This window comes from Anoplophora glabripennis, unplaced genomic scaffold (assembly GCF_000390285.2).
Source record: "Anoplophora glabripennis isolate ALB-LARVAE unplaced genomic scaffold, Agla_2.0 scaffold387, whole genome shotgun sequence".
Taxonomy (NCBI): Eukaryota; Metazoa; Arthropoda; class Insecta; order Coleoptera; family Cerambycidae; genus Anoplophora; species Anoplophora glabripennis.
Genome location: NW_019421739.1, coordinates 406,384 through 433,864, shown reverse-complemented (window position 1 = coordinate 433,864; position 27,481 = coordinate 406,384). Strand labels below are relative to the sequence as shown.

Genomic DNA, 27,481 nt, shown 5'->3' with positions numbered 1-27,481 from the left:
ACTCCATCTGTGGACAGAATATACAACAGATAAGTGTAATAATTAATTTTGGTCATATAAGACCAAGTACAAAAAATGGAGAAGTAAAACGTCTTTAATCCATCTCACAAAACTTTAAGAGATTACTTTATTTCCTTGGTAGGTACTACGAGGTTCTATTGTTTTTGCGTTATGAGAAAATGAAGTAAGTAGTATGTTTTTAAATCTGCTACTTAAAATTTAAGTTTTTAGTTATTTATTTGATAAACATTGTTATCCAATCATAAAGATTGAAGCAAGCAACTTAAGTATTAAAAACACTTATGAATTTCCTTTTACTACTACTAGCTACTTATTTATAGGCATTTCTGAACATAAATCAGTGAACTGAAGCACATTTATCTGCAACAATAATGATCTACAAAGCAAGTGTTATATTTTTATCTACATTAGCTATAACGTAAGTCCAAATATTTCAATTTAGAAATTTTTATTTACAAATATATTACTATTGTTATTATTATTTTGAAAATTAAACTATAACAATTATTAACATTAAAGTTACTGGAATATTTACAGATTAGCGCAAGATGAAATAAGCAATAAAAAGTTTCCAGAAAATTTTATGTTTGGAACAGCTACAGCTGCATACCAAGTTGAAGGTGATTTTTCTCAAACTTATAATAAATATAGGATAAATCTGGTGTTGCATGGTGCACAAATTCATTTTTTATATGTATTCAAATTTTCTGAAAAAAATAAAAATTCTTGACTAATTCAAAACATACATAATAATTGTTTAAATTCACCGTAATCTAGTTTAGTTATCTTAAAACAAACTAGATTATTGTTTAAGAATAAATTTCAAGTAATCAGCACGTAATTATAATAAAATATAAAATAATAGTTCTTTGTTAATTTTTTTTATTTACACAAAAGTAAGAAAATTTGAAATTACCAGTTACCAATTAGTTTAATGACCATTTCTGCATACAAAGAGTACATGTATAGTCAAGGACACTTAATATAATTAGAAAATTCTTCAAACCGTGCATCAAAAGAATCAGATCCATGGAATATTTTTTGTAAACATACTTTTGCAATACACTGAGAAAACAAATGATGTCACTGAAAACGTTGTGGATATTTCTGGTTCTGTATCACTTAGTTCAGGTGTAAAAAAATCTTTGATTGATCACTTTGGCCAATTTTTTAAATATTTTATTTTATTTGAATAAAAAGCGCCAAATAATTTAACAAATAAATAATTATAGACAATAAATAGGATTACTTTGAATGGGACCCATATTTATCTATATTCAACAATTATCATATGTTTGTTTATTCAAATTCTGTTATAAAAACTAATATTCTTTACCGTTTTTTGTTCTAATCATACCCCCCCGTTAGACAGGCTGTATATAATCTCAAACAATCGCAACTTAATCAAACTTAACAAAACACAATACGCGCTATACAAATACGATTTTAATTTCAGTATAACATAGTTCACTCAGTAATAGGCGAGTGGTTCACCCCTAAAAAGATGCTTCTAAATGCCCCTCGAAAAAATGAGATTGTCATACAAACATCTTAGATTAAATATACATGGTGCTCATAAATTAAAAAAACACAAAAATACTCAAGAGAGAAGTGCCATTAGTTATTATTTTACACAACATTTTTATAAAACAAATCTGTTTATAACCTCAAATAATGTTCTAATACAAATTTTAAAATAAAAATTTCAATTCTAACTTTTACTCTATATGTATAGCTACTTCACACCTCAAAAATTGAAATTTTGATTTTAAAATTTGTATTAGGACATTATTTGAGGTTATAAACATATTTGTTTTATAAAAATGTGTAAAATAATAAATAATGGTACTTCTCTCTTGAGTATTTTGTTTAAAATTGTTCATTAACGATTTTTTTCATACAATTTTTTCTTTTACATTTTTTAAATAAGCCATTTGGATGAGAAATTCAATTCTCTACAAAATTTTTCCTATGAACTATACCGAAATTTTGCTACGTTTTCGTGCTATATTTAAAAAACTGCAAAAGTGCTTTTTCGCCCCTATCTTCAATTTCAGCCCTCTAATTTAATAGCATCCCGCGTTTTTTTTTAATTTTTAATTACCCTTCGAACAAGTCATGTGATGAAAATCCTCGAACGTCTTATTTCCTTCCTAAGGTTAAACGCGACGAAAATCGAAAAATTGGCTAAGTTTGAGCGGCCATATATCAGTCAATTGTCATCCAAAAATACTTTACAACCTCTTATTTGGAAGGAAATTTTAACTACTTTTTTTCTGATGCAATGCTTATACCTATCTTTACTCAAAAAAAAAATTGAGGCAAAAAATTAAAAAAAACAGAAAATCTAATTTTTTGCATTTTTTTTCAAATTGTTTATTAACGATTTTTTTACATAAAATTTTCCTTTTAAATTTTTTAAATAAGCTATTTCCATGGGAAATTCAATTCTCTAAATAATTTTTCCCATGAGCTATAGGGAAATTTTGCTTCGTTTTCGAGCTACAATTAAAAAACTGAAAGATGTGAATTTTCACCCCTAACTCCAATTTCCACCCTCTAATTTAATAGCACTCCGTGGTTTATTCATCTCAAATGACCATTTGAACGATTCATGTAATAAAATATCTTGAACGTCATAGTTTTAAATTCCTTTATTCAATACCCTATTTTTATAAACCGATAAGCTGTAAGCTTGGTCGTTTGTGTTTTGCCCATCTACTACCCTGCTTACAAATCATATAGATGCAAAGTCAAGTTGTATATTCGAATCGTGTAAACAATGATCAACCACGTATGACTACGAAACTTCAATTATTGGCCGAAACAGATTGAACGCTAATCCTCACCAAAGATATAACGAGCGTTCAAATAAAAACGTGGTCGAAGTTGGCTCTGACACATTGGACGTAGGGAGTAGCTTATAGCGACCAACTTAACCTCATTTCTCAACGAGCTGTATAGCAGCTGTCAGTTTCAATAACGTTAATGACTATATAACTTTATTTTAAAGAATAATCGTGATAACAATAACAAACAATTAAAGGAGCTGCGGAAAGTGTCCCCCTCCTTGTTATAACAATAAATTAAAGCAGCTGCTGAAAGTGTCCCCCTCCTTGTTCCAAGCACTTTTCACACCTGTTCCTCAAAGAATTAAAGACATTTTCTAAGATGCTCGGGGTATTGTTAATTTCACGAATCTTGTCTATAAGTCGAGCCTGCAGATGGTTTAAATCAGGAATAGGCAGTTCAAAAATAGTGTTTTTAAGGTAAGGCCACAAAAAGAAATCACACGGCGTAATATCACATGACCTCGGTGGAAATTCATGTTCAGCATTGAGACTTATTATTCGATTTTGGAAAACATCCCTCAACGTATTCATCGTCTCACCTGCCGTATGTGCCCTTGCGCCATCTTGTTGAAAGTAAAAGTTGTAATTTCGTTTTCTTCCAGCTGGTTAACAAAAGGAGCGATAATTTCTTCTCTATACCTCTGCGCAGTAAGAGTACCATTAAAAAATAGGTCCATAAATCCTCCTTCGATTGAGAGCACACCAAACTCCAATTTTTTTGAGCTTGTAGAGGGCCCTCGACAATAAAGTTATCTGGTTTTTCAGAAGACCACATTCTCATATTCTGTGAGTTTACGTAACCACTTAAATGAAACCAGGCTTCATCAGAAAAAAAGGTGATATTATGAAGTTCACCGTAGTTGTTTAAAAACCATTCACAAAATACAGCCCGTCGCGGAAAATCAACTTCATGAAGTTCTTGCTGACAAGTTAAACGATAGGAGAACAAACGCAAATCTTTTTTTAACACTGTGTGGCAGGTACCGACTGATACTCCCACCATTTGTGATAAAACACGTACAGAAGTTCTTGGCGCATTTTCCATTATTTGTTGGACATTTTCTTTTAATTCTTCAGTCCGCTTTTTAGGTCGGCCGCTTCCTTCTTTTCTTGTTACACTGCCCGTTTCACGAAAAACATTAACACAACGCTGAACTGCACTTTGAAAAATTTTGTACTCAACAACGCCGGGAAATTGATTTTGAAATTCTATGAAACATTCCTCAATAGAATACTTCCATATTCCATCAATCTTGCGTCCATTTCTAAAGTAGGACTCTATGATAAACACTTTTTGTTCTTGAGAAAACACCATTTTAAACGCTTTTTAAAACGAAAATATTCAAATTGATAGCGGCGATATAGCGCTTTGACAGATGACGTTTAAGTTCATTTGCTATACGCTACGCCCTAAGTCCAAATTTTCAGAACCAACTTGACCACGTTTTTATTTGAACGCTCGTTACTTTCACACAGAACCGAACTTCATATCGTATAATGATTTTTATTTCGTACATATCTTTCGCGGCTTAATTTTGTTCCTGTTTTATGATCTCCTGGATTACTTAAGATATATAGCACCTATTTGGCTGTAAAACATACCCTATTTTGTTAAAAATTTTATAACATTTTAATAGTACCTACCTGTTTTAACTCTCCCAAATGCGCTTCTGTCTACTTCTATGTTCATACCGAAGCTACGTGAAATTATTTACTTCGTTAGAATATGTAAAGTGGTCGTGGAGATTCACAAACTACACAATACTTTAAAAAATAACTAACACTTTTTATTAAAAACTTATTTCAAAAGGTAACCAAATCCATAAGGTTATTAATTATTTTTATTTATTTTTATTATAGACATTTTATAAAATTACAAATATATTATTAATTTAAAAGGTATGACAATTCACATAATATTAGTTAATATTTACTAAATCATGGAAAAAGAATTAATTTCTTAAAAATACCAGAAATTTGTTTAATGTTTGGGGCACCATTCGCATTAACATTAAGAAAATATTCGTGTTCTGGTGCTGTACCTTTTTCATATAACAAGAAATTTCATAAAAATATCCTAGATCTGTAAGCAATTGATTTTCATTCTGCAATTCAGAGATTTATCAAAACAAAAATTACCAAAATATACCTTTTTATTTACAAATTTAGTGTATGGGCATAAAATAATGCAAATAACTTTTCTCAATAGAATGTTTTGATTCCCTATATGAAAAATATACTGTAAATTACTTTTTTATCTTCGTTTCCCAAAATTTTAACTTTACAATTTTTTGTTGTTAATTGTTAACATGTCAAATACTGGAAAAGGATTGATCAATGATGTGCTACTTTACTAAAAAGTACTGTATAATTGAATTATGAAAAATAATACAATTTTCTCTCTTTTCAACTCCACCCGCAGACACATTACTGTCATTACTTTCAAAACATTGACCATCTCAACATTTATTGTAGTGAAACATCGTTAGATACATTTGAGTGTCGTTACAAATTCTCGCTATTACTTATTTGGTTTATTTACTTACATAGGTGGATGGAACGAAGATGGGAAAGGAGAAAATATTTGGGATTACCTCACCCATTCAAACCCCAACCCAATAGCTGATGGAAGTACTGCCGACATATCATGTGATTCTTACCACAAGTATAAAGAAGATGTAGCCATGTTGAAAGAGTTAGGTGTTGACCACTACAGATTTTCAATTTCTTGGTCGAGAGTTCTTCCAAATGGTAAGTAGATTCACGTACACCTATTGAAATAAATGAAATAAGCATAACAATCAATAAAGATAAAAATTTAACAGTCATTAAATCAGTAATAACAATCACTTTCTTTTTATATTCAATCTAAATCTTGAAACTTTTTTTTCAAGATGTTCAGTTTTAGAATTGATCAAGAACACTAACGTTATAATATCAAGCATGATTCCAAAATTCAGAATAATTTTACAATACATCCAAGATTTAGAAATCGAACAACAAATGCAGTAAAATTTGATGTCCCTCTTAGAAATGTCGATTTGAAATTAACAGGTCTTAATTAACTAACATTTTTTAAACATTTTCTCACATAATTATAAGAATATTAAGTGTGTCTAAGGCATGTTATTGATATGAAATGAGGTAATTAGTTTTTTGGAAAATGTTCGGCTCGTTTAGTAAATTTTAGTTTTCAATACTTTTTTACTTATACAAAGTATACTAATTCTGAAAATTTGAAGTAAATCCAAAGAGCAGTTTTGAAAATATAGATACTAGTTATATATGTTATCAATTATTTTAATAATTTCATTATTTTTTGCTTTTTTCGCTTAATTTTTTTTCAATTAATCTCAACAAAATATGTATTACATTTTCACATTTACACGAACAATCTACACTTTTTCTTGCAAAATTCTTATACAAAAATATCTAATGTGATTTTTCAACAATTATAATCCAGTATTAAATATATTTAGAGGAAGATACGTGTATTACGAATAAGTTTATTTAACTTTATTTTAATAATAAACTAATTTTTAGGCACCGCCGATAAAATAAACTTGGCAGGAGTGACTTACTACAAAAACCTGATTAAAGAACTAAAAAGCAACAATATAGAACCCCTGATAACCTTGTACCACTGGGACTTACCTCAGGTTCTCCAAGAGCAAGGAGGGTGGACCGACGAATTTATAATTGATGCATTTGCAGATTATGCAAAAGTCTGCTTCGAACTTTTTGGAGAGGATGTGAAATATTGGCTGACGTTCAACGAACCTAAGCAAACTTGTTTGTATGGATATGATTATGGTTCCATAGCACCGAAAATCTATTCTCCCGGTGTAGGAGGCTATAAGTGTACCCACAACTTGCTCAGAGCACACGCTAAGGCTTGGCATATCTATGATCAAGAATTTAGAGCCCAGCAAAATGGTAAGACTTGTTATTGCAGTGAAAGGTAATTAAAGGTGAAACGACGAGGCAATCGTTTCTTCGTGTAAATAAAATTAAATCATTATTCTTGCAAGCATAAATTACATTCTTGATAAAATGTGTAGTGTATTGTATTAAAGTCACCTTCACAAACACTTATGATTATACAGGGTTTTTATTAAGTACATATACAAACTTTAAAAGATGAATCTTTGACTAATTTTAAGATAATAAGTTCATACGAACATGTATCCGCAACGGCTTGGTTCTTGAGACACAGAGCGTACAAATAATTTTTTGTTTGGTATTTTGATTAAATTTTTGTTCAATAACATGGCAGTTTGACGAAATTCGGGAAACTGGGAGTATTGATGATCTGAAACTCAAATAGTTACTTAGTATTTTGTTTAATGTTAGAGGGCGCCATATATAGTGTTGTACCTGGAGTTAAATAACCATAACTTTTTTGCACTGTCATTTTTGACTAAACATATTATTCTTCATCCGATTTTAGGTACAAAAGGTACTCTTAGTATTTGTCGCTGAATGCGTTGTAAAAAAACGGGTTAAACCTGCATTGGAATTTTATAAGTTGAATCATTAACTTTTTGAAAAACAATTGAAAATCATGTGATATGTTAAACTTTACAAATTACTGTCACCAAATTAGTGAAAATTAGAAAAAAATAAAAATTCGTAATTACAAAAAAAAATCAAAATACCAAACAAAATTTGTTTTGAACACCCTGTGTCTCAAGAACCAAGCCGTTGCGGACCAGTGTTCATATAAACTTTTTATCTTAAAATTAAGATTAACCCTCTAAAGTTTGTACAAGTAAAGGTTTTACATTGTCTTAAGATATCGGCACATTTCAAAATTATGTCTAGTCTTACCTGTATATTATGTTTTCTAATTTCCACATCATATCAAGAATTTATTTTTTAAATTATTTTTTAAAAAATTCACATTTATTCAAATATCTTTAAATATCTTTAAATATCTTTGACCGATTGATAAAAGTTGGACTAATTAAAGGCCACTGAACATACATACAGGCTGTTTTTAATTGAAGTAGCAAAAATGGTATAGTGAATGTGGAGCCAAAAATAAGAGGATTGAAGTAAAAATACTTTATATGAAAGTTGCCCCCCTGAGGCGATATACCCTCTTAAAGGAGTGCATTGAAATTCACATTTTAATTTTTTTCTGTAACATGGAGAATTCTAGAGATACGAAACTTGGTATAAGCATCTTACTGATAAAGAGACAACTTTTCAATATTTTTTTTCGCTCATTGGCATATTTTATAAAGGAGTGAAACAGTCAACCCCATTGCAATATTTTATTAGAAATTTTTTATATGAAGCAAATTATTTATTTAAAAATATTTATTGAGAAGACTAATTTGCACAACTTTTTTACCTCTTGTAATTTTTCGATAAAACCTATAGTTTTCTAGTAAAAAAATTAGATGCGTAAATGGGGTAATTGCAAAAATTAGTAAAAATTAAGTAGGCGAATGTCATATTAATAAATTGACACTTTCTGTCAATAAGCTGGTAATTTAATAATAACATTAAGAATAATTTGCTATTAATTAATGAAAAATATTTGATAACTTATGACTATGGGACAGGTATTAGGTAAAGTTATTTATCTGAAATAAAATTTAATACAAACGAAAAACAAGAAATGTAAAATTAAATTTAAAGAATATTCTCGAAATAATTTCCATTTTGCTGCAAGTATACCTAATACGTCTATTGAAGTTATAACGCACTCGCACAAACAGTTCTTGGTTATTGCGAAGGCCATCTGCTGCCTGAAATATTCTTAAGCGTAGTTCTTCTAAGGAGGCAACAGGAGTGGCATAAATAATACCTTTTATGTGTCCCCACAAAAAGAAATTCATAGGCGTTAGGTCAGATGAACGTGTAGGCCAACAAACAGGGGCATCACGACCACGACCAATCCAGCGATTCGGGTAATTTAAATTTGACCATTCTCTAACGGCGAGTGTACTATGTGCAGGCGCCCCATCGTGCATATACCACATCACCTGACGTGTATCGAGGGGTACATCCTCAAGTAATGTTGGAAGATTTTCGTTAAAAAATCTAAGATACTCGGCCGCTCCAAGCCTGTGTGGAAGAATAAAGGGACCTACTAGAGTACATCTTGCAACAAATATTTCATGAGTATTTTCTGCCGACCATGAATGAACATTATGAAGGTTTACGGCACCTACTCTAGGAAAATTTGTTTCATCGGTGAAAAGTATATTCATTAGGAAATTTAAGTCAAGCCTGGAAATATTAATGTACCATTGACAAAAATCCACGCGGTTAGGTAAATCAAGGTCATTCAATTCTTGCACGGGCTGATGGTGAAAATGATTAAAAGATTTTCATGAGTTACATTCCACACAAGATTGTGAGAAACTTGCAGTTGCCTGGACACCTGTCTTGTGCTTGTACCACAGTCTTGTTCTAGATGTTCCAGTATAGCTTCCTCAGTTTCAACAGTTCGGACATTACGCCTTCTTCCGGCACCCTCACGATTGGGCTGAATTTCACCAGTTTCGCGAAGCCTTCTTTCCACCGAGGCCAATGTTTGTCTATGAGGAGCCGGTCGGTTTGGATATCTTTGGTGGTATAATCTTACTGCAGCGGCGTTACTATTTTTTCTGGATTCGAAAAACACTTGAAGCATGTCGACATATTCGTCACTGGTATAAATATTATTTGCTATAATTATTCTGATAATAAATTAATCAATTGGTACTAATTGTTGATTGACAGAAAGTGTCAATTTATTAATATGATAAATAACAATTTATTTGTTATGACATCCGCCTTCTTTATTTTTACAAATTTTTGCAATTAGCCCTTTAGTGAACGATGACGCATGTAATTTTTTTATTAGAAAACTATAGGTTTTATCGAAAAATTACAAGAGGTAAAAAAGTTGCGCAATAAATCAGGCTGCCCAATAAATATTTTTAAATAAATAATTTGCTTCATATAAAAAATTTCTAATAAAATATTGCAATGGGGTTGACTGTTTCACTCCTTTATAAAATACGCCAATGATCGAACGAATATTGAAAAGTTGTCTCTTTATTAGTAGGAAGCTCATACCAAGTTTCGTGTCTCATTCCTCATGTTAATGAAAAAAAATTAAGATGTGAATTTCAATCCCCTCCTTTAAGAGGTTATATCGCCTCAGGGTGCAACTTTTATATAAAGTATTTTTACTTCAATCCTCTTATTTTTGGCTCTACATTCACTGGTACCATTTTTGCTACTTAATTTAAAAACACCCTATATATGTATAGTCAATTGTGCTTCTCACTCTGTTTATTCTTTTAGTAGTTCTGCTAGTCCGTATTTAAATAGTTTAATATCGTAAAAGAAGGTGGTGTAAATCTTAAACTAAAAAAAAACGTTTTCGCTTTAACTTTCCATTTAAAAACTAATTCCATAATTACGGAACGTTGCGCTTAAATTAAATATTCTGTGGAGATTGAGGAAAGAACTGCAATCGGATATATTAGAAATTATATTTATACCCATAACATATACAAATTAAGAATCTTCAAAGGTGATTTAATTTTTTTTTTCAAATAAACTCAATTTTTTTTTGTCTAAAAAATCCTATCAAATAAAGTCAAACAATATTCCTCAATACTGGAAAAATAGGTATGCAAAAACATCAGGCACCACAGACAAGACCACAAACTATATGGGTTACAGACCCCAACTAGCATTGAATTTTATCAAAATAAAAACCAAATATTATATATTTAAATAGGTATATCTTAACAAAAGCACTTCTTTCAGAGAAATACCATGTCATTGTGTTCTTGCTATTCAATCATCACCTTTGACAAGATGTAATTACGTAAACAACAACTATTAGGAAGAGGTACTAAATGCTGCCGTTGTATCATTCAATGCGGCATGTAGCCCACAATATCAGCAGTTAGCAGTCTTGAATGTGTTATTTGATAAGTTTTTTAAAAAAATTGTTTGGATTTGAATTAGCCTAATATCTATAAAATAGAGTAAAAGATACTAGAACTAATGTTACATGATAATACATGTTTCTTGAAAATATATAATAGTTGTTATAGAGCAGGGGTCGGCAAGTAATTTTAGGTGGGGTCCGGATACTTTTGAAAATTTTTAACGAGGTCCAGAAAAAAATTCATATATCTTACTAATTTTATATTTTCATTTGCATTAAGAACTCAAATTAGTCACAATTGTAAAATACTAGAAAAAATTATAGGGTGGCAGTCAAACGTAAAAAAATATTTTTTTAAAATATTTTTTAAATAATTTATTTGAGTAATTTATATTTTCAAAAAATTTTTGGCGGTCCAGTATTTTACCTTCCGTGGTCCGGATCTGGACCGCGGTCCGCTAGTTGCCGACCCTTGTTATAGAGCTATTTATGAAATGTTTTCTTGCAGGAAAGGTATCTATTACTATTGATACACCCTGGTTTGAACCGGATTCAGATAGTGAAGGCGATCAGGAAGCTGCAGAGAGACAAATACAATTTACTGTAAGTATGGCTCTCTCAATGTGGATATTTCTTACTCGATTTCAAGTCATTATTACTTAGACAGTTCTGAGTATTCCACGAAACAATCAATTAAGATAATCTCGTCTAAGTTGAACCCCCAAGAGATTTAGTAACTAGACTCTTTGTATATCTAATCGAGACACTGCAAGTTACCAATTACGAACAAATTAATTAAGCAGAAAATTATAAAACGGAAGTTAATATGGAGGATGCTCTAAGTAGGTATATTTACATATCAATTAGTTCATGTTAGGACAATATTAGCAGTATTGTATTAGCAACAGAAGACAAACAAAAAATAGTTTTATATTCGTGCTTATTTGAATGATAGATAACCAAACGTAATAGATTCAGAGTTTTTAAAATTACTCTTCTCTAACTAATGAGTAATTAAAGCAAAACAATTGGCTTTTAGAGCAAATATACGATATGTACAGGGTGTTTCTAAAATATTTTCTAAAATGCTGCGTTTATAACTCATTAAAATAAGCCAAAAAGTTCCTATTAACATGTGCCCTAAAACGCACCATTAGGAAGTTATATGCCCTTAAAAGGGCTCAAACAAAACTGGCTTTTTTTCAAATAAATTGCAGTTATGAAGGATCCGATCATTTAATAAATAATTTAGGACATAAACTAAGACTATTTAAATTTAGAGTTACATTTACTAATTAAAGAACTAATTACTACTGCGGACAATAGCTAAATGTGAAATAGAAAATAATGGGATTAAAATTTTCAAACTCAATTTACTCGAAAACCATTGGAAATATCGATTTGGACAAAGATAAAATTTTTTACGTAAAATTGTTAAGTTCTTATAAATCTGTAGAGAAAATTGTAAAAAAATTGAAATAAAAAAAATTACGGGCCGAAAACCCCCTTCACCAACCTAAATGGGACGCATATGATTTGCATGTCGAAAAACGGAGTAGCCCATGTTTTATTTAACGTAAAAAGTTATGTAAGTCCCATACATTTTTTTCTATTTATTTGCGACCGTTTTGTCAATAACAGAAAAAAAACAGTTTTGTTTGAGCCCTTTTAAGGGCATATAACTTCCTAAAGGTGCGTTTTAGGGCACATGTTAATATGAACTTTTTTGTTTATTTTAATGAGTTATAAACGCAGCAGAAGTTTGGAACCCTATTTTAGAAACACCCTGTATGTACATATCATGGTAATCAGGAAAGACAGACGAATAAAAATATGACAAATATATATGACAAAGTTTCATTTTAGTTTGGATGGTTTGCCAATCCTATCTTCAACGGCGACTACCCTGAAGTGATGAAAACTCGTGTGGCAGCACGAAGTGCAGCTGAGGGTTTAAACCAATCCCGTCTTCCGGAATTCACCGATGAAGAGATAACCTACATATTGGGCACGCATGACTATCTAGGTCTCAATATGTATTCTTCGTACATGGTTAAAGAAGCTGCAGAACCGGAAATAGGAGACCCAAGTTACGACAATGACATTGGGATCAGTATCTACCAGTCAGATGACTGGGAAACGGGTGCATCATCGTGGCTTAACGTAAGTCCCTATTAATGCAGGGTGGATTTTACCGGTAGGAAAATAGCAGCCATAGTGAAGTGAGAACAGTAAGGAATTGCTAAATTTTATCAGTCAGTGGTGTTTCTAAAAATCAATAAAATGCGATTAAAAATTTATAAATAGGTATATAAATAAATAACAATTAAATCATGATTAATGATTGATTACTAAACTTGTTCTTCTACAGCAGCAATTAATTTACGTAAAAAGTATGATATTTATTTCACTCTCGATTTTTAGATTTTCAGTTCGCTAACAAATTTCGCAGACAAACAAGTAAATTAGTAATTTCTGCGACGTCTGGTTCGTTAACGGAACTATTTGAGAAAGATTAATACTAAGGGCATCGATGTCTTTCAGAGGGTTAGTATTATATCATCTTTAAGGTTACTGTGAAATTTGAAGGAAGTCGTATGACTGAATCGAAATATTAGAGCTGGCTAATTCATATTAAGTTTGATATCTTTGTCAAAGTCAAAATAGTCAAAGGTTCTTTTTAGGCGAGCGATGCACCCCTAAAACGACGCACAAAAAAACGAGTGAACAGACCACGGAGGGGGGCCAGGATGAAACCTTTTCTAATGGCTATATTACGTTGTTGTAAACAAAAAACCTTAATGACATTTTTCTGTAATGTCAGTAATTTGTTATTAACAAAAAACTTGCAGAAAACTTGCGAAAACTTAAAAAATCGCTCGCAGCTCGAAAACAAAGCTTTTTTCGAGCTACGAGCGATTTAAGGTCGAAAAATAACCAAAAGTCGCCAATTTCAATTTATGTTTTCTCGGATTGTATTGGTGCTTTTTAAATTTTTCTTGTTCGAAGTTACTCACCGAAAGTTATATTTTCATGTTATATATTTTTCATCCCGGCGACTTTTTTCCCCCATAAGATACACTACTGAAAACTCGTGAAATTCACCGTTTCACCACGCGCTGAGCCATGAGCGAGCGAGCCTGCGAACAGCCGGCAATGAATATATCGATTCGTAAACTATTGATTCAGTGAAACGGTGAATTTCACGAGTTTTCGGTCGCGTATCTTATGAGGAGAAAAAAGTCGCCGGGATGAAAAGTATATAACATGAAAATATAACTTTCGGGGAGTAACCTCGAACAAGAAAAATTTAAAAAGCACCAGTACAATCGGAGAAAACATAAATTGAAAATGTCGATTTTTGGTTATTTTTCAACCTTAAATCGCTCCTATCTCGAAAACAAAGCTTTTTTCGAAAAAATCACAAGAGTTAAAATGTGCTTATTTTTTCCCAAAATACATAACCAATGTGTTTTCATATCGATTTTTTAAGTTTTTGCAATTTTGCAAGTTTCTTGTTAATAACAAATTACTGGTCATCGATACAGAAAAATGTTAAGGTTTTTTGTTCGCAATAACGTAATATAGCGATTAGAAAAGGTCTCATCCTGGACCCCTTCCGTAGTCGGTCCACTCGTTTTTTTTGTGAGTCTTTTTAGTGGTGCACCGTTCGCCTATTTGTAAGATTGTTCTTAATCACCCTTAAAAGTTTTGTCAGTGAACTGGTATTAGTCAGATATCTTATATATTAAATTTTTGAAAACAGTCCCATATTTTTTTGTGAATTAACTGCTGTTGTAAACAAAAACAATTTAATATTTATTTAATAATCATGATTTTATATATAAATTTTACAGAAATTAGAAATTGCATTAGATACTATAGACTAATATATTTTAGCTATTCCATAGTACTCTTATTTCTTTGACTTCGCGGCTAGGTTCGGAAAATTAGCTAGCTAATTGTGGTCGCTGCCTTTACACCGGTGATGATTCCCAAAATGTTATTAAAAATAGAACACTGATAATTATTTACACAGGGTACGATTTTATACATGAAAATTTGAAAAATATTTACTTAAATAATAATTATTATTTAATCAATTAATATACTAGATTCTAAAATAGGTTTTTGGTTTATATCTCTGGATGACCTTGAGATGTATAGAATGTCCGAGAAAATGGTGGTCATACAGTAATATCCCTGAGAAAAAGATTAAAGGATCTTAAAGCCTTACTTTTGAAATGGTCATGAAGAAACAAAGTAATTTGGTACAATTATAAGGGTACGGGAAGCAGTAAAAATAATCTTGACCCCCCCCATTTTCTATATATATTTCCCCGTCTTAGAATTTCATAAGGAAAACAATTTTTAAATTACCTGTCGATTTTGAAGGAAAAATGTCGCGTCAATTTCTCTTAAAATTGCTAAATTCCGAGTAAATAGAAATATTCTATTTATTATTTAAAAAAAATTATATAGATTTTAAACATGTTTATATAAACTCTTTTTCTCCTTAAGGAGTGAATGTATTTTTACCTAAATATGCTTTTGCTGTCGGTTATAAAAAATATCTATACATAAATAGTTAACAATATTGATAACAGCAGTAACATTTATTCACCAAAAGATTAAAAATGCTTTAATACCCCTTTTCCAAACATGTAGGTACGATACTAATTTAAGAATTTTGAAAGGGTAATTTTTGGCGAAAACAAAGGTTTTGCTAATATGAGAACAGACTTCGAGAAACTGAGCAACTCAAACTTAAAAAAATTAATTCTGGATGGTAACGTGCATTGAGAGTGCTAAATGTTGAGGAAGTTATCCTACAAGAAGTCGAACACGAACCGACATTAAGCTTATAAATGTTGTGTCAAATAGCTAAAGTTTAGAAAAATACCATTAATTAGATTATAAGCTTTATAATCTCCAACCCCTATAAGATTTATTGGAAGCAGATTCCATAGCTCGATCCCTTTTTAATCATACTATTGGAGACTAAAATAAATACGATCTTAATTTTCAAACAAAATTTTTTCTACTAATGAATGAACATAATTTCAACGGTGAATTTTATTCGAAATATTTTGCTGAAACAAGTGAAAAATTTGCCATTATGGTGCTCCTTCATATTTCATCCAAAATGTATGAGGATTTTTCAATTAAGTATTATTGTTAGAGTTTTATGTTTCTTCTTTAAATTAATTGCACAGCGTTAAACATACAACCATTTATTGCAGAACCAAAATCGTACAAATTACAAATATTTTATACTAAACAACTCTCAAATCTCAACTGTTTTTTTTTAAGACATGAAGAATGGATTATAGTTATAAAACTAGGTCTATAACACCCTCCCATAATCCACACTTCTTGTCATATACACAAAAGTAAAAAAATTAAGACTATGTCTAGGGTTTCTTAAACAAGCACCACACTGCCTTCAGGTTGATACAAAAATACATTTTCATTAAGAGAACCATAAAGAAATGCAGATACAACATTCCAATGGTACATATACAAATCCAATTGATTGGCTAATGAAAACAATATTCTAATAGTGATATTTTTAACAACAGCTGAATATGTTTTATGATACAAGTCTAGTTTTATATTTCCTTTTCAAAGATAACAGTTCATCGTTCACCGCATTCTTCCAGCATTCGGGTAAATTCTTGATGTCAACACACTCACTATCGTCATTACAAATATACGTGTAGTAGTCATTATACACTTTTTACTTTATATCGCGCACGGGATATCGCTTACATTGATTTGCACTATCCTTTTCAATGTCCTCCAAAGGATTATATTATGATATACTTCCATTCTCATTGGAAGGTATATCTTGGGGATCAACAAACAAAGTTTCAGTTCTCGTATCTGTATACTCGTCTGCTATAGGCACACTAAAACTATGGTTTGTTAGAGCTGTAGGCGACGCAAAGCAGACAGTCAGTTGTGCTCGTCGGACTTACGTTGGAATCTAGAACACAAGAAGATGCGTGCCTGGTTTGTTAGAGTCTGCTTAGGTGGACTCACGGTAGGCAGAAAATTATGTGCGTCGTCGGTTCAGTCGAAATCAAATTCAATTTGATTTCAACGCAGTCGTTCAGTTGAGCTCACAGCGTACAGTTCTAAAAAAGCATTTATTTTTAACGAATTTTCAAATGGCAACCAAGTTTTCACCAAAGGAAGACGAGAAATTAATCGATCTCGTACGAGATTGTATACCATCCCTTCCAAACGTCTGTTAGAAAACATTCGATCTTCACTTTTATTTTGACGATGACAACTAATTAAATTTAAAAGATCTTTTTCATGTTCTTTTTCAATAAGTATTGTCAGCAAAAAATATTCAACCATTGTCATGAAAAAAAAAAAAAATTTTGACAAAATAATTATAAATATTTTCGTCTGCACTTATCAGCATACAATCACAAGCACTAAATCTAACAAAATACCCTCCTTCAAAACCGATAAAGTTGAACGCTACAGATTTTGATAACCGCGTATGTCGTCTGCGACGCAGTTCTAACAAACCAAAGCTTTTGGCAAGAAATTTTTTTTTCATGACAATGGTTGAATATTTTTTGCTGACAATACTTATTGAAAAAGAACATGAAAAAGATCTTTTAAATTTGATTACTTATCGTCGTCAAAATAAAAGTGAAGATCGAATGAACAGACGTTTGGAAGGGACGGTATATAATGGGGGCAGTTTTCGTACCAGATCGATTAATTTATCGTCTTTCTCTGGTTAAAACTTGGCTGCCATTTTAAAATTCGTTAAAAATAAATACCTTTTTAGCACTGTACGCTGTCAGCTCAACTGAACGGCTGCGTTGAAATCGAATTTGATTTCGACTGAACCGACGACGCACATAATTTTCTGCCTACCGTGAGTCCACCTAAGCAGACTCTAACAAACCAGCTACCCATTTTCTTGTGTTCTTGATTCCAACGTAAGTCCGACGCGCACAACTGACTGTCTGCTTTGCGTCGCGTCGCCTACAGCTCTAACAAACCATCTGACATCTGACTGGAACTTGATTAACTGCCAGGAACATCGGTCACTATTACACCAGGGGGATTTAGGTTTTCCTGATTAGGAAAAATGTCTACAAATGTATCCTCTGGTAAAAACTTAACATCTCTTGACTGTATTATCTTAATGTGTTCTGTCCAAATTCTGTACCCATCTTTATCGCCACAATATCCAACTAGGATACCTTTCACTGCCCTTTTATCCAATTTACTTCATTTTTGTTGTGGAATGTAAACAAAACATTATGCACCAAATATTTTTAGATGATTTATTTCTGGCGGCTTGTCATACCACAGGTCGTAGGCGTTTTTCCTTGAATACCAGATGAGCTACTATGGTTCAGTACATATGAAGCAGTATTTACTGCTTCTGCCCATAAGTCCTTGCTAATATTTTTTGCATACAGCATACTACAGGCTGCCTCCATTAATATTCTGTTTTCTCTCTGGGGCTCCGTTTTACTGAGGTGTATAAGGCATAACCACTCTGTGATTTACACCAAAATTTCGTAAAACTTACTTAGCCTCTGTATTCAGTCAAATTCAGTCCCACCATCTGATAACAGTTCTCTGACAACATGATGACAAGTTTTTTCTTTAGATAGAAATTCATGAATGACAACATGTACTTGCATTTTATTTTTCATGAAATAAAATTTTGTATACTTGCTGAAGTCATCCTTCATGGTGGTTGCCTCCAACTGAAGAAACAGTCATTGGTCCGCACAAATATACATGCACTGTGTCGCCAATTTTTTCAGCACGGACTTCTCTGTATGAGAATGGCTTCCTAGTCATTTTACCGTATGTACATCCATCACAATTTTCATTTGAGACTTCTGACACTGAAATGCCTCTTTTCTTTAAAAATTTGTGTACATGTCTATAAAGTTGATCGCAAAGCCTTTCATGCCAAATCTGCAGACTTTCAGCTGATTGTGTAAGTAAGCATGCATTTTTTGGAACTATAACTCTCATTTTTAACCAAAACAATGCACCTGTTTCTTTTCTTCCTGTAGCAACAATTCTTCCATATTTGTTCTTGAATATTATTTTCTTTGAATCTACATATTCAGTCAAACCATTCTCTAAAGCTGCGCCTGAAGAAAACATGTTTTGAGAGCAATCTGGCACATACCATGCCCTCTTAAGATAACCATCATTCCACTGACCAGATACTAACATCTGTATTTTAATGTTTCCTTCAGCATATGCTAACATTTGGTGGCCATCACCAATTGTAATTTTTCTGGGATTATCAAAGCTCCTATATTCATTAAACCATGCTCTGTGAGAGGTCATATGGTGTGATGAACCTGAATCTATTATCCATGTTTCATTACCGAAGGATAAATTACTGCACACAAAAGCTTGATTCTGCTTTTGTTCATCATCATGATTATCAGGCTTGGATTCCATCCGTTTAAGCTTGAAACAATTCTTCTTTATATGACCAAGCTTTTTGCAGTAGTTACATTTTATTCTTTTATCCTTCCCAATAAGAGCAACATTGTCAATTTTTGACATTGAATGTGAACATCATCGAGACGCTGCTCATGCAATCTTAAAAGTTCTGTAAGTACACCAAAGCTGCTTTCCTTAATCGATACAGACTCCCATGCATTCTTAAATTCTAAATACTCTTTTGGCAAAGTATTTAAAACCCTGTTGAGTAATAAAGACATGAGCAGCTCATGGGACTCATGTTTTAACTCCTCATTTAACTGAAGGAATGTATGTTGCAACTTTGACATATGTGTAGTATTCTTAGAATCTTTCTTGTATGTAAACAATTCCGTATACAAAAGATCTAACCTTCTTTCATTCCTCTATTCATACACAGAATGGAGGGGCCCACATCTGCTTGGCATTCTTACAGGTAAGTATATGCTGTTTTGGTTCCTGCGATACTGTTGATCCGATGATGTATCTTGCAATGGCATCTTTTTCATCATACTCTCTGATCAACTTTCTGTCGTCTTCAGTTTCACCATGTTCTGGCCTTCTTGACTCCCTGTAACAACACCTGCCACCTGATTTACTGTAAGCTGTAGATCTATATCATATTTTCAGGTGCCTTCCAATTTTTCTACTTGAACTCTGTCTAATTTTACTGACATAATGAAACGAATGGCATGCACGTGGGAAAATTAATCTTCTTGGAATGTAAAGCTTGTTTGGAGAAATGGCTCACAAAATATCACACAGGAGTGCTAAATCTGCCTAAGACCTGAGCCCATAACCTGTTAGAGTTTTATGTTTCTTTATTAAATTAATTACACAGCGTTAAACATACAACTCTTTATTGCAGAACCAAAATCGTACAAATTAGAAATATTTTATATTGACAGTAAATAAATAACTCACGAATCTCAACCGTTCTTTTTTAAGACATGAAGAGTGGATTGTTATAAAACTAGGTCTATAACAATTATGTATCAATATCTTGAAGATATGTATAAAACAAAACATATTTGATCCGGCCACAGTTCCTACATAACGAATTTTAGGATATTCGTACATTTATACAAATTTTTGTCTTGTTTTTATGTTGTCTTGTATTTATAGGTTACTCCATGGGGAATAAGGAGACTATTAAACTGGTTAAAGAAAACATATAATACACCTATTTTCATTACGGAAAATGGTTTTTCAGACATCGACGGAAAATTGAACGACGACAGGAGAATCAATTACTACAAGGTAATATTGACCTACTCATTTTTTTGGTTTAATGGGCATGGCCATATTTATTTATAATTTGCTATAGCGCATCAGATCTATTAATAATTGTAATACTGTTACGCCTACAGCCCACTTGGTCGTAGACGCACGCTAGGGGGTAGTAGATGGTAGTTAAAAGACGAGTTTATAATAAAACATTTATTACTAAATTTTGGAATTGGTTTGCCAAACAATTGAAACTACACTACCTACAATAAACTAGAACTACTACTTACATTATTAGCCCAACCCTTTTCATTTCGGGGGAGAGATGTCTTCTACTTCACTTCCAAAAATCGACTGTCCAAGACAGTTCAACGAGCGCGCCACCGCTTTTTTCAAAACCGCCGCGTTTGCAGGATTACCATAGGTACCGCCGTGGCTGACCCAATTTGAGTTTACCGCCCGGTCGGCGGTCCGGTGATTTCGCAATCACCTAGTCGTCGAACTGTCTTTTTTGTTTAGTCATAAATTTTTAATATGAAATAATGCCAACGAATTAATTGAATAAATGCGCGAATAAAATAATTCAAATTTACTGTTAAAATAATTATTAATTTTCTTTGAATTTGACAATACGAATGTATTTTATTTTAGAACTATATAAGTAATGTAAGAAATGCTATTGAAGACGGTGTTGATGTACTGGGATATACTGCCTGGAGTTTGATGGATAATTTCGAGTGGATGCAAGGATTCAAGTAATTGTTATTTTTCATTTACATTTATATAATAATAGTTACTACGTTTATATTAAATTAATTAGATTAAATTAATTTAGCCTTTTTTTTTGGATTGTGTTATTCAAGGCAGAAAAAACATATGTCTACTGATAAAAGATAGTAGAGTAGATAGAAGGCTTCATAATACCGACTTTTTTTCAGAGAAAAATTTGGATTGTACCAAGTGGACTTTGATAGCCCTAACAGAACGCGAACACCAAAGGATTCTGTTGCATTCTTTAAAAAAGTTATTGAAACACGCTGTTTGGTAGATGTATGTGAAGAATAGACTTTGAACTGGAATGTATCCTAAAAATATTAAAGATTAATAATATAATAGATATTGTCCTTTTTTTCCTTCTCATTACCAGATATTTCTAAAGCTCACCTAGAAATTTGGTGAATCGTTTATAAAATCGACAAAAAGTAAATCAAATTTACAGACTCAGAAATTCAGTGAAGCGTTTATAAAATCGATAAAAATACATAAATCAAATTTACAGACTCAGGTCATCAGTTTCGTGATTGATTGATTCATCCTTGCACTCCCAAGTTTACGAAGTTATACAGGATGTAAATAAATAAGTTCTACACAATTCTGGGAGCGATTCCTTGCGGCAAAATAAGGTAGGTAGTTCATATAAAAAAATCTCATTTTAACCCCCTTTAACCGCTTAAAGAGTGTACCACAAAAGTAGTTTTTAATTTTAAATATGTATATTGTAAATGTATATTGTTAATAGGTAAAGTAATACGCATTGCAATGTAATTACACCAAATAACTCCTCCGTATTTTGTCAAGGTATGTTTAAAGATTACTTTTAAATTTTAGTAACATCAAAACCTTGATTTTTTGTTATTGTTTTTGAGTCTTGAAAATGACCGTTTCTGCATTTTTTCGTAATTTAAATTGTTTATAACTCGGAAACCGTTGATTTTAGGAGCATAGTGCATAGGAACTATTTTGTTTAGAATACCCCGGTTATTTTTACAATTTGTTTAAAAAAAATTAGTTAAAAAAATTGTGACCAGGTTACCGGTAACATATTGATCCTCATTCAAGGACATCTCACGGAGGTGATTATGCAAAAAAATCGAATCCACTAATTTTTTCATACGAAGCCGCCGATTTCGCCTTGTCTATATGCGTTACATTCAAACGCCACCGCCACCACCACCGCTTAGCTTACCGCGTATGTATGCGCAGGCCTTAACTGGAAAATGATGAGGAGAGGAGACTCGTGTAAATCAAGCACTCAGTGAAAGTCGAAGGGAGACTCATATAAATCAGGTACATTGATACGTGACAGGCGAAGGGACTCGGAAGGGAACAGAAAACTACTACCTCCACGTTATTGTTCCTAGGTTACGCTAAAAGTAGTTTATTCAGCCATTTTTTCTACAGGGAACAACTTCCCAGTTATTCGAAATTTGCAGAGTAAATAAACTTTTTTGACAACGAATTTTGAGTATTTACATACATACAACGCGGTCATTTTTTTATTACAAACGTATTGCAAAATCGTGTGCGTAGGTTCTCAGCAGGAGAAATTTAAAAAAATGAATTTTGTCGATTACAGCGCCATCTATCTTGTATTGATAAAAATGTTTCAAACAAATCCTACGTATTTTTAATCGTAAAATCCGAATTAGTATAAAAAGTAGGGTTCCTGTTTAACATACCAATGTTAGTTGCAGGTAGCGATATCTTTTCATAGAAGTTGATTTTTCTTAGATGGAATTATTACCTAATTATTAGATTAGAAATTATTAGATGATAATATGAATAATAATATAATATAATAGAATATGATAATAATAAAAGAAAAGTACTCGAGTAGTGAAGGAGGGTGTACAAGGGGCCTAATAAGGCGTAAGTGCCGTGGTGGAAGACAATTCCACCACCCTCCGACATACATACATACATGATAATAATAAACAAATTTCCCTTATGATATAAGTACTTCTTGTGTTGTCATTAAAAACGAAATTAGCAAACTAGTAGCATTTTTCCTATCGAAAAAACAATTGAGCATCGCGTAATTTTTCTGAAGCTTTTCACATTTATTTCATTGAAATGCTTGCCAGTAACGTCAAAAATGTAAACAGTAAAAAAAACTCAACCAATTAGGTTAATGTTAGGTTAATAAATGTTCAAAAACGTTGCCTTCTTGTTCAATACATTTCTGAGCCCAAAACACTGCGCGCTGCACTCTGAATAGTTCTGCCATCAATGCTTTCCAAAATGTTTCTAATGCTATTTTCTAATTCTAATACATTATTGTATTGCGAACCAATTAAACCGCGCCAAACATTTAAACTAAAGCGGTTCTGTGGATTCCCTGTTATAGGATTTTCTTGACTCCAATAATGTTGATCCTGTTTATTGCATATTCCAGAATTTGAAAAATTAGATTCATCGGACCACAAAATGAACTTTTAATTATTTGGACGCTGATTAAAAAAATGTAATAGGTAATAGGTAAATGTAATGTAATGGTATGCCTCTAGCATTTAACATATTTCTAAATGACCAAACGACATGCCATAAGCTAATAATACCGAAATATTACTAATGAAACAAATAGGTTACACATACTAGTAGATACAACAAGTATCCAATTTTGTTACAATTTGATTTTATTGTTGTCACAGCACTTTCAGTTTTTTTTACTGTTTACATTTTTGATGTTACTGACATGAATTGCATTGAAATAAGTGTGAAAAACTTCAGATACCTATTTGTCATTTATTTTTCAGACAGGAAAAACGTTGGCTGCCCTAATATACTTTCTTGCAAAAAATCCAGACAAACAGCAATGCCTTCGAGAGGAAGCATTTAAAAATTTTCCAGAGAAAAAATCACCAGTTACCAAAGAAGTTTTTAACAAATCACCATATCTTAAGGCAGTAATCAAAGAATCCAACAGGATAGCTCTAATAGCGATAGGAACTGCAAGAATTACCGTAAAAGACATGGTTCTTGGAGGCCATAAAATTCCGAAAAGTGTAGGTACAATAACTATGACTTTACTTCTAACCTAATTTCTTCATTTCTGAATATTTGGGCAACTAAAAACATATATAGTTATGAAATTGTAATATATTACATATCACAATTACACTGTACCTCTGTTCCGAAATATTAATCAGCCTTTAGATTAGACCATATGTTTGAAGAGACTGTTCAGGAATATTCATACAAGTTGTAAGCCCTTAGACGCGCGAAGAGACTGTTCAGGGGTATTGGATATGTCCGCACTTACCAGTATTAATATTTGTTCTGTCCATAGCGTCCGACGTATGATTTGAAATCTACCTATGACGTTCTGATCCTTTATTTTTCCTGAATCAAATTCCAGGTAGTTCTAATTCTTTAACGCTTCGAAGTAGATATTTGTTAGGCTTTTGTCAGGTCCACTAAATTCTCATCCTTTTCTCTTCCATCATCCGCATTCCGCGATGATTCTTCGATGAAGTTTTCTCAAAGCTTCTTTAAAAGTCAAATTGTGAATAATGACATCATGACAAAATTCAATAGGATAATGAGGACTACCTAGCTGGACATTTTAATGCTGTTGATAAAATCTCCACTATTTTTGACATTATGTTCGGTGTTTCCTACTAGACCTCTAATTTTCTGTGGCCGAGTGAGCAAGTTCCTAATTCCATTGCACTCATTATTGTTGAAAGTATGAATTTTAGAAGACAACATTGGAGTTTTCTTAAGTCAATTAGAATAATATCGTAGTTGTAGTTCTTTAGAATGAAAGTTCGAATCATAAACTACACTTCCTTAACTATTTTGATTGGATTGTTTTTAATCTTTCTATTCTCTATCTTGTTACTGTGTCTAACATGGCAGAATGCTTTTCCTTTGTCGGTACAGTAACTTCATTTTCCCGTAGTTTTTCCATGGTCTAAATCTTGTTCCTCGTCAGATTCAGTTTCGGCGGTCTTACAATTCTAATTATGTATGCTCCTCATCCCTTATATCTTCCGCCATTTCCTAGGGGAATTATCGACTCTTGGTTTCCAGAGCGCTAATGATTTTTTTTAAACCGCCAAATTTGTCATTTCAAAAGTCATTTATAGAATAATAAATAATATAATACGTAATAAAGGAAATCGTCATGAAATTTATTTATTATTAAAATCAAATATGACAAATACTTAGGAATATTACACTTTTCACTTACTCTTTAAATATATTCTCACCTCACCTCAACTCACCTTTTTATTCATCACAATGAAATAATTATTTTTCCTTCCTTTACAGACTGATATTATTGCCATGCATATAATTAGTGCCAACTCGGAACTATTCAAGGTTGCTGAAAAATTAATTCCTGAAAGGTGGCTTCGAACAACAGAAAATGAATATTCTGCAAAACATGTGCATCCTTTTGCATACATGCCTTTTGGTTTTGGCCCCAGATCATGCATTGGAAAGCGCGTAGCCAATTTGGAACTAGAAGTAGCACTATCGAATGTTGGTATCGAACTTAGGTACTCTACGAATATCTTTTCTCTAAATTTTTAAATGAGTTATTGTTCCAGAATCACCTAAAATAGGGACTTATTGCCCATTACGCTTGTTCAGGTCATTTATTGAAGGAGGTTGAAATCAATTTATATTAATGGAGTAATTAAAGGGTCTAGCAGGATAAGATAAGGTCAGCGGCCCCAGAAAGGTATTTTGAAAATAAATTGTGTGGTAACATCGCCTAGATATAAATCTACCATTGACACAAATTCAGCCTCGCATCTCGCTGCGTTCTGGTGATCATTGATCAAATAGGCGATAGAGCGGGTATTTTTCAAAATCGTTTTTTTTAGAAAACTATTGCAGCTGCCCTAATGAAATAAAAACTGTTCGTTAGACAAAACATTAGTTTACATTATATATTTTTTATAGAATTTTTCTCTTATTTTTATTTACTATTAAAAAAAAATAAAAATATTTTTTTCAAGATTTTATTCTTAGTTCACGCAGAGGTACACAGAAAAAAATATAATCTAGCTTACTATGTCTAGTATTACTACTTACCAAAAAGTGCATAAATATAAAACTTCTTATGTCCATCTTAGGTACTAATGACTTCCCATTTGTGACACCATTATCATCTGTTTGTTGCTCAAAAATGTATTATGTAGTAGTTAAAAATGTAAGGAAGACTTTGATTTTGACATAATCAGATGAAAATTGTTTGTGAAACTACAACGTTTTTAGAGAACAAGACGAAACCTATCGCTTTCCAGCTAGTCGCGTGTGCGCATTGTGCTTTGTTTACCAATCATATTTATGCCCCCACCAATATAGTAGCTCGACTTCAATTATTATCGTGTGCGGATTGTTTCGAATTACTAAAATGTTTTTTATAGATAAACTGTTTTATGTGAACTCGCATCAGGGTTTCGATTTGATGTACCTATTTTATTTTATTTTTATTTAGTTTGTTTTGTTTTATTTTTGTTTTATCTTGTTTTGCTTTATTTTATTTGATTTATTTTGTCTTGTGTATTTTTTTATTTTATTTTATTTTGTTTTGTTTGTTTTTATCTTATTTTGTTTTATTTTACTTTGTTTTGTGTTACTTTATTTTTTTCAGAGGACAATCTTTTTATCGTTGTTGCAGTGGAACGGCCTCTGCTTCTTTCTTCGTCGGCGAAACCCCTCTGGACGGCTACTGTGTAGTGGTTGATTTTGGGTTTTGTTGAAATAAAACGCAGAATTTTTGTTGCTTGTAACGTGTGAGCTGGTCGTTTGCAACATAGAATTTTTCGTTGTAATATTGAATCGTAGACGGTGATTTGACTGCGTAGTTGCGAATTCTTTTTGTAAAGCTTGATCTAGCGCGAAGTTGCTTGAATCGAGTGTTGATAATGATCGGAGCGCGGCCGGATAAGTTGCAAACAACCAGCTGACACGTTACAAACAACAAAAATTCTGCGTTGTATTTTAACAAAACCCAAAATCAATCACTACACAGTAGCCGTCCAGAGGGATTTCGCCGACGAAGACAGAAACATAGGCCGTTCCACAGCAACAACAACGATCAAAAAATTGTCTTCTGAAAAAGGTAAAGTAAAACAACATAAAATAAAACAAACAAAATAAAATGAAACAAAATAAGATAAAAATAAAACAAAACGAAATAAATAAAAATAAAATAAAATAGGTAAATCAAACCGAAACCCTGAGG

General features: G+C 32.1%; 2 protein-coding genes across 2 annotated transcripts in view; both read left to right on the top strand.

The window, feature by feature from the left end:
* The first annotated feature begins 342 nt into the window (after positions 1 to 342).
* LOC108908410 (myrosinase 1) lies at positions 343 to 21,616 on the top strand. Its single transcript, XM_023457101.1, has 9 exons — positions 343 to 439; positions 559 to 641; positions 5,424 to 5,624; positions 6,417 to 6,809; positions 11,288 to 11,382; positions 12,646 to 12,942; positions 20,398 to 20,532; positions 21,151 to 21,254; positions 21,438 to 21,616. The coding sequence occupies exons 1-9, from the start codon at positions 393 to 395 to the stop codon at positions 21,562 to 21,564; spliced, it is 1,482 nt and encodes a 493-aa protein (XP_023312869.1). The 5' UTR covers positions 343 to 392; the 3' UTR covers positions 21,565 to 21,616.
* Positions 21,617 to 23,352: 1,736 nt separating this feature from the next.
* Positions 23,353 to 27,481, top strand: part of LOC111692965 (cytochrome P450 CYP12A2-like) — an 11,919-nt gene continuing 7,790 nt past the window's right edge. The window contains exons 1-4 of the mRNA XM_023457105.1: positions 23,353 to 23,376; positions 24,036 to 24,284; positions 25,555 to 25,752; positions 27,123 to 27,138. Of these exons, the coding sequence (XP_023312873.1) occupies positions 23,353 to 23,376; positions 24,036 to 24,284; positions 25,555 to 25,752; positions 27,123 to 27,138 (487 nt within the window). The remainder of the gene's footprint in view (positions 23,377 to 24,035; positions 24,285 to 25,554; positions 25,753 to 27,122; positions 27,139 to 27,481) is intronic.

Bases quoted from the DNA above. Each gene is read 5' to 3' on its own strand.
- LOC108908410 (XM_023457101.1), top strand. From the start codon at position 393: ATGATCTACAAAGCAAGTGTTATATTTTTATCTACATTAGCTATAAC. The intron at 440-558 runs GTAAGTCCAAAT...GAATATTTACAG, and splicing joins TTATCTACATTAGCTATAAC to ATTAGCGCAAGATGAAATAA. The intron at 21,255-21,437 runs GTAATTGTTATT...ACTTTTTTTCAG, and splicing joins GAGTGGATGCAAGGATTCAA to AGAAAAATTTGGATTGTACC.